At 36.4% G+C, this 8,723-nt stretch overlaps 1 protein-coding gene across 1 annotated transcript; it reads right to left on the bottom strand.

Annotated features, from left to right (window-relative positions):
* Window positions 1-269: 269 nt before the first annotated feature.
* Mrps30 (mitochondrial ribosomal protein S30) lies at window positions 270-7,361 on the bottom strand. Its single transcript, XM_003470192.5, has 5 exons — window positions 6,755-7,361; window positions 5,131-5,276; window positions 4,112-4,217; window positions 2,894-3,070; window positions 270-630 (listed from the first exon to the last, which is right to left on the bottom strand). The coding sequence occupies exons 1-5, from the start codon at window positions 7,335-7,337 to the stop codon at window positions 341-343; spliced, it is 1,302 nt and encodes a 433-aa protein (XP_003470240.3). The 5' UTR covers window positions 7,338-7,361; the 3' UTR covers window positions 270-340.
* Window positions 7,362-8,723: the final 1,362 nt, after the last annotated feature.

Raw genomic sequence — 8,723 nt, 5'->3', positions numbered from 1 at the left:
CAAATTCCTGTACAGAAGTCTTTAATCCTCTATCTTTGGTTCCTGGATCTATCAATAAAAAGCCACTGAAGTTTCAAGTAGTGCTGTTTTTCCTGAGACTGTCTCAGGCTAAAGAAAAAGCAGTTCTCCAGGATCTTAGAGATAAAACTGGACGTGGACTCAGAGTAATCTCTCATCCTGTGTGCTGCCACAGTCAAGTATGACAGGTTAATGTAAGAAAACATGTCTCAAGAATTAACGCATTTAATATCTCACAGGTACACACAGCATTTTTAAAGTTCTTTTTATTGTTCGTTTCGTGAAAACTAAATATTCTCAGTCTTAGATCAAGTATTTCCTCCTAGCTTTCCAACACCTGTGGTCTGTCTTCCCTTGGTTTATTCAGCAGAAAATGAACCATCTGAAGTAGAACATCATCATTGAAACCTTTCACATTATTACCCTCAATTGTCTCATAAAGAGGCTTACTTTGCGTCCCCCAGCATACATTTTTACGAGGGTTATTTTGATCAGCTTGTGCAGTCAGTGCCAAAGTATTTAACTGGTAGCAGAAAAAGGAAAAATATTTTCCATCTGTGATCACACCTTGGGAGACAAAAGGTCGAGTAACGTCTGCTTCACTCCAGAATCCTGTAGAAGAAAAGTAGGCTGAAATTTACACACAGAACACATTTTACCAAAAAATAAAACATACTAGAAAGTAACAAATACCTATTATAAAGTAGATACTTTACCGAATTCCTGAAGAATTCAGTTTGCCTATCTTCTCCATCCTTACCCTATACTGAAATTCTGCAACAATTCCAACACACATTCTAGTATCCCCAGACTCACAACAAGTATTTTCCAACAGCATCAGCCTTCAACAGCTTTTAACGTTAACTTATTTTACCTCAGAAGCACGGTAAGCTCTAGACCTAGTACTAACTTTCTCATAGCTCATGGTCTTATACCCAGTGTTCCCCATACCAGCAGCATCTACGACCCAATAACCATTATGGATGTTTATCCCACCAAGGTAAAAACAATCTACCTGAAAGTAAGTCTCCCTATGGATTTTAACATGTTCTTAGATAAATTCAATGTCTTCCTTTACATATCTAAACATTAATTTTATGAACTGTTCTTTTGCCTAGTATGTCTTAGGTCATGAGGTTCAAAGATGACTTTATACTTCCACTACTCAAATTTTCTTCTTCTTTTTTGTTTCTTTTGATAGGGAAGGTCATGCTATCTACTTCAGGCTGGCCTTGAACCCACATGATCCTCCTGCCTTGTCCTCTCCAATGCTGGGACTAAAAGCACCCATCACCTCACCTGGCTTTTCTACTTCTCAAATGATATGACTATATTTTCTTCCAGGATCCCTGGTTTTAATATTTTAAAGGTGACGCCAAGGGCAAAGGGCAATTCTATTTCACATATATTTTGTATCATTTTTATGAAGATAGCCAATGAATAATACTGTTGAAATATCGAATTCAGCTGTCAAAGAAAGTACTTTATATTCATAAACACCGCCATTCTAACATCTCAAATTACCTCTCATATTTTTGATTCGGGTACCCTACTTTCCACCTCCAGTTTTATTTCTACTATAGAATTACAAGTCATACTGTGAGTATATTAAACATACACATATGTAAAGGAAAAAATGAGTATAGTAGTAACTAAATCTGCATTCAAATTTCTCTTTGATGTTTATATAAGATTAATCTAATTCATAGTATATGGAAGTTCTGCAATAAAATCTGAACACCTCACAGTGGATTCTAAAAGTCCTACTTGAGGGCAAAGGTTATAGCTCAGTGGTAGAGAGGGGTCTATTTAGTAAGCAAACTGGATTCAACTTCACCATAGTGAAAGAAATAAATATAAATCCCACATAACGTAGCTTCTGACTTCCTCGACCTACTTCTCCATCCTCCTCTCCTTCTCCTTCTTCTTTATCAGTTTTGTTCCTTAAATATTGAGCCTATTCTCACCACCTCTTATTGCCTTTTATCTTGAGGGTTTTCCTACAGATTGCCAATACATAGGTTGCTCCACCACATTCAGGTCTCTGCTCAGAAGTCACTTTTTAAAGATCCCGCCTTAATGACTCTATTTTAGTACATTTTGATCTCATCTTGCTTATATCCTCCCATAGCGCGGTAAATCATATCCCTTACATTATTTTCTTCTTATGATTACCATTTGCTGAAAAAAAAAAAAAAGCATACGCTAATTTCTTTTATTTACGCACAAGAATGAAAGCTCCTAGGAGGGCAGCATCTGTCCTTGGGATATAAAAAGTATTCAATATTTACTGAATGAACAATCTCATAATCTAAATTCTAGATACAGTTTTAAAGACATTACATAGGTCAGTCATGATTTGTTCTATATATTTAATTCAGCAGATTGTTCCCTTTTATACATTCAGAAAGCTGTTATCATCTACAAAGAATTGACTTAACATTTTCTGAAATGTTTGTTTAATTTACTGGAAAAAAATACACTCTTATAGGAGGTAGTCAAAGTAAAAGATCAAAATAACCACCTAAGTTCCACTTGTAAATTTCAAGTGTAAAATATTTAATTGTGGATTTTAAAACTATATTTTTATGTCAATACAAAATTTTTTTAAACATACCTTTTTTTGTTTTTTAAAGCTTTTTTGAGACAGGGTTTCACTATGCTGTTCAGGCTGGCCTTGAACTCATTTTATAGCCCAGGCTGGCCTAAAACTCACAGTGATCCTCCTGCCTCAGCCTCCAAATTGCTTGGATTACAAACATGCACCACCACATCTGGCATAGCCTACATTTCTTAACCAAAGAAAATAATCTGAATAATTCGTAAGATGTCAAAGAGACTTTCAAAGAACAACAAAGCTACACATTAGTTTTACCTTGATACATAGCTTGTGCTCCAGTCCATGCAAAAAGGCTTGCGATAGCATTAGCTCTGAAAACAACTTCTATCTGGTCAGCACGGTTCTGTTTCAAAAGCTTTTCCCTTTTCAGTTTGTCAGGTAACAGATGAAACTGAGTGTGACCGTAACAGCATGGATCTGCTGTTTTTGAACCTGAAACAAAAACATTTCAGATAAAATGAGCATGCAGAGAGTATCTGAAAGCACGAGCAAGAGTACTATCATGGATCTCCTTATTCTCTATATACCATGTGCTCAGTATACAAAATACAGAAATGGGAATACTAGTTTCCTTATTTCGTTTATTGACTATAATGAAGCTACATTTTACATGAAAGTATAATTTCTTGATCTCTTAGTTATCATAAAACCCACTATTACGCAAGTCAAAAGAATATATGTAGAGTTTCTTCAGTCATCATTAAGAGCTTTGATAAGTTCCTTGTCATATTCACCAGAAAATAAAAATACTTTGACTTCAAGATTTCTTTTAATGTTTAGGGTAATAATTATATATCTTGTTCCTAATTCTTTAAAAAGCTTTTATACTACATTTTTAAGTTAAAAAAAATGAAGGCCAGTATTTCATGAAATGCTGTCACCAGTGACATTATTGTCAAAGTCTTTTAAAAAGTTCTTCATAGATCATTCCCTAAGATTACAGTGACCAAGAAGAAGCTGATAAAATGTTTGGAGAAATGGTGCAAAGCTTGCTTAAAAATCTGCCTTAAGTCAGCGAGGATTATTAAAGGAAACAAACAACTATCAGAGAATAAGCTGTATGAGAAAAGACATGAGACTTTATCAATTTTTAAATTCGTGATCGTTTTCACCATGTGTAGCCAACACACGATTTTTTTTAAATAAAAATGCCAATAATGGCCCCAAGCCTGGCTCTGTTTTTAATTTGAAAAACCATAAATTATTTATTTTTTATATAATAAATCAAAAAAGCCAAGAAAGTGTAACTTTTTCTAAAGTTAAATATTACTAATATAATAGGAATAAGTACAAATTCAAGTGACAAGCCAAAGGAACTTCTTTAATTATCATGCATGTTGCCATGATTTGAGATTATGAATTAATGAACTATCTGAATCTCTATTATCAAGAATTTTTCACTATGGTAAATGCTCCAAATGTGCACAGCACATTTTGTTCATGTGTGGTAAAATATGTCAAAAGGGAACTTACCAATAAATATGCTGTTTTCGTATTGCCGTTTGAACAATGGAAGCTTGTCTGGTTTGCATTTCATAACAGGGATTTCTACAGGTACAGAATAATCCAATGGCACGAACTTAAAGGAAAAGACAGTGTATACTGAATTATATTAGTATCCATTTTGCATACATTCTTACTACATTTAAAAATTTTTAAATGAGGTATGTTTTACAAAATAATCTGACAATACAGGTTGAGTATTCCTTAATCAAAATGCTAAGAACCCGAACTGCTTTAAATTTAGTTTTCCCAATTTTCGAATATGTGCATAGATGTTTTACAGATAGCATATTTCTAATCTAAAAATTTGAACTGGCCACCTGTTTGGATTTTGGAGCATTTCCAATTTCATACTGTGGGGTTACACAGAAGCTCAATTTGTACTACCATTTCATGATGAGTCCAAACCAGTAAGTCACATGGTTTTACAAAAAGAGTGGCACTGAAACACAGCCATACACAATCCCTTATATATTGTATTTGGCAGCATATATTCTGTAAGACCAGCAGCTAGATTATTACAACAGCGACTTAGGATCTAAACCCTAAAATATTTACCATCTAGACCTTTACAGAAAAAGTTACAATCCCTGATATGAAAACACAGACAATACACAAAACCTACATTTTGCCTTCAAAAAAACTGCAATTATATAAAACCACCAGGTTTATAACTATGAAGATCCTCTGATTCATGACTAGCTAGTATATCACAAGTTACAACATCAACTAATATTAGCATAGTGAAATTAAAAGAAACAAAAAGATCTCTGTGATCTTGAAGACCTCACTAAAATGATTATGTGACCTCTACAGAATATACCATACCAGTTTAAAAAGCAGAACAATATTTTCAATAGAGAGTCTTTAAAAGAAATAAGAAACTTCGAAGACCCACCAAAACAATTTATGTTACAAGCCCAATTACCTGATCTAAGATATTTCCTATATCAGATGTCAATATACATTTGTATGCAATAAACCCTTACCTCTGGGAGTTGCTTGGGTATTCGAATCTGGTTGTTTGGTTTATCATCTATTTGGTATCGCACAGCATCAATTCGGCCACTTCTATGACCACCAGGAATAATTTCTTCACCTCGTAACCAGTAAAAATGAACTGGACGCTTAAAATCTATCAAAAAATTCAAAATTCTTCATCTGATCATTCAGATAAACTTAGTTATTAGAACACTAACTGTAATAAAGATAGTTCTAACTCAAAAATAGATATTTCCTCTTTTATATAAGAAACAGTCTGAAATATGTACCAAAATATAATTTTGAGTTGCATAGAATACTCAAAACATTTATTATCGACTTGTACCACCATTAAGTACTGTAAGCAAGGTTACTCAGTCAGTGATAGACATAAAGCAGAGGATATAGCTCAATGGCATAAGTGCCTGCTTGGCAAGTGCAAGACAGTGAGTTCAATTCCTGGTACAAAAAACAAACAAACAAAAAAAAAAAAAACACAAAGACAAAGACAATGAACTAACAGGAATACCACTCACCAGAAACAAAATAGTTTAACAGAAGTCAGAGTAGACTTAGAAGTGCTATTTCAATCTTCACAATAACTCTAAAAGGTATGCACAGTTGCACCATCCCATTTTATATGAGGAACCTGAGTCTTGGAGAAGCATGTTTTTAGGTCAATAATCATTAGTTCCCCAGGCTTACCTCAACCCACTTTGTCCCCAACTGAGGAAGAGAATGCACACTGCAAGCGCATCAGTAACATTAATTCACTAAGTATTAAGACATCCACTGCAGCTGGGGATTTAGCTCAATGGCATAAGCACTTACCTGGCAAGGGTGAAGTTGTAAGTTAGATCCCCGGTACCAAAAAAAACACAAAAAAACAAAAACAAACAAAACAAAAAAAAACAAGGAATCTAGTAGATGGTACACATAAAATGATGTATGAGGAACACATATTTAAAATATTTATAAAGGCATTATTGTTCATGTTTCCACTGAACAGTGAGATAAGAACTGTAGCTTACTGAATACAATCTTGACCACCCAAACCTACCAAGCATAAGGTCTTACACTAGACACATTAAACGTCTGTGCACCTCCCTTGTGCTACCTACTGTAGCTGTTTGTATTTAGGTGGCACACAGAAAATCTGGAACAGGGCCTGACACATAATAAATAATGAATAAATGTTAGGTATTTTAGTGAATACCTAACTTAATCTTCGCCATTCTAAAATGTGGCACTATTACCGTAATTCTCATCCAGAAAACAAAGGGGGGGGAACTACAGTAAAAGAGTTTAGTGAATTTACATAAGATAGAACAGCTTTTGGTGGAAATGTCAAAGGCAGCTCAGGTCTGCTCCACATTTTTAAGAATCTCTTTTTTCAATCACTAGTATTCCATTTGGCTGTGCATTCACAAAGTAGAAAGAAGATCATGAATCCTGAAGAGCTTTAGCTACTAGTCTAAACTAGTCTTAAAAGTCATCCAAACCTAGTACCCTCAAAACTAACTCTGAGAAAGCAGTAAGCCTAGACCCAGCCCAGCTGTAGAAAAAGGACAGAGTAGGGAAGAGCACGGGGCTATCCCGACTTCTGCGCCAGGCTGGAGCCCCAAAGCTCACCGACAGAGGCTGAAGCCAGGACGGGGTTCTGTGGGCTGAGCAGGCCCATGAGGGCCACCACCAGCTGGTCCAGAAAAGGCGAGACTACAGTCTCCGGCTCCTCGCGCAAGGGAGCACGCCGTCTGCGGCGCAGGTAGAAATGCTCCTGCAGGAGGCTGTCACAGGCCGCGTCCCGCAGAGCCCCTAAGTCCAGCGGGGCCTCGGGCTCCACGGGCGGCGAAGGGAGACCCGACAGATACACGGTCTTGGTGAAGCCCTGGTACCAGCGGTCCGCGTTCAGAGCGAAAGTCTGCGGGTAAACCATGTACTTCATAAACTGCATCTTGGTGAGGATGCGCAGCTTCTCGTCCACGGACTGAGCCGCATGCACCGTCGCCTGCCAGCGCTCCACCCGCCGCAACCGCGCTGCTTTGCTTTTGGCTGTCAAGGAAGCCACAATCGGCGGGTACCGCGCTACTGGGGTGGTCGCGACATCTGTGCTGGTTGATTCCGTAGCCGTGGAGGCGGCCTCAGCAGCGGTATGTAACGACAGTCCCCGGCCGCGGGACACCAGCTTCCAACACCTGGCCGCCGCCATCTTCATCCGCGGTTGCGGAACCGGAGGTCAAATTCAGAAATTGTCCCTGTACGCTTGCCGTAGGAACCAATCGGAAAGCGGAAAGCCAGGCGGGAGGAAGCTGATTCTTAGTGGGTTTGGAGTACTTTGCGTGGTTCATTGTGTAGCTAATCAAATCGCTTCCTCAAAGTTTGTCACTGTTTAGAGTATACACATAAAAGTAAGAACTTGTGGGTGTCTGGGTTTCCCGCGGGTCGGTGTGGAGTAGTAAAACCTTTAAAACGGAGATGCTGCCACCTATGTTACTTGTATGATTGGACAACCTTCCTGCCTTGTATTTAGGAATGTTCTGTACAGAAACTTCAGTCTAGCATTTGGCTGCATTTCCTGCTTTCATTTGTGCATTTCACGCCTTTTTTTTTCTAATTTAGTTTTAGGAGTAGAAATTCACTTTCGTAGTTGAGAAAAGACAATGCATATTTTATATACATTTTAATTTTTAAATTATCCAAGCATTACACGTATATGACCACCCCTGAACTTTGGGGAAAGCAATTCCATACATATTAAAATGATAAGTAATTTGAATAATGTGGTTTATTTAAAAAGAGGGCAATATATGTATGGGATTGGATATATGTGAGCCAAAAGTGAATTTAAAAGCCATTGAAGAATTGTTTCTAAGTTTGGCTTTGCATTAAAGTTATTATTTCAACATGAATTGATTTCTAATAATTTGTAAATGGGAAGAGAAATTGCTTTATTTTTCAAATTTCACCAATCAATAGTTGTTCATAATGTTTAGTAAATATCTCCAAACAAGCAAAATCACTCAAAATCTAAGCTTATTTTAGGATCTCGAATTAATTGATTCACTTCAGTATAATCAGAAACCAGATAATGTTGATTTTCACTTATTGAAGTAATTCTTGAGGACACTGAAAACCAAACATTTTGTTGCTAAAAGGAAAGTATACCTTTAAATTAGAAAACATGACACAAATTGTAAAAATACAGGTCTTCGAAACTAATCAGAAAATGTATTTGTTTCATTAATAATACATTATATGAGAAGGCACTAGCAGAATCTCCAATATTCTTTTGAGATGAATAATAAAAGGAGGACACAGAAGAGTTGAGACCTTTAAACACTAATTCAGCATTCAAAAAGAGGTGCCCAAGATCTCTAAATTGAATGACATTTTTATAGAAAGAAATAATAAATATGCATTTAGAGAATGTATGACAAACTCTAGCTCAATATTTTTTATAAATTCATGTATTATTTCAGCATAGATTTTAGGATTAGAAGCCAGAGGTCCAGGTACTATGTAACACTAAAGGACATAGTTCTGTCAAAAAGTGCCTTATCCTTTTTTGTGAATGGATCAAAATAATTAAAATTGATCATAT

This window comes from Cavia porcellus, unplaced genomic scaffold (genome assembly GCF_034190915.1).
Source record: "Cavia porcellus strain 051 isolate PalLab524CR breed Dunkin Hartley unplaced genomic scaffold, mCavPor4.1 scaffold_11, whole genome shotgun sequence".
Taxonomy (NCBI): domain Eukaryota; kingdom Metazoa; phylum Chordata; class Mammalia; order Rodentia; family Caviidae; genus Cavia; species Cavia porcellus.
Note: the sequence above shows the minus strand (reverse complement) of the source record. Positions and strands in the feature narration are given on the sequence as shown.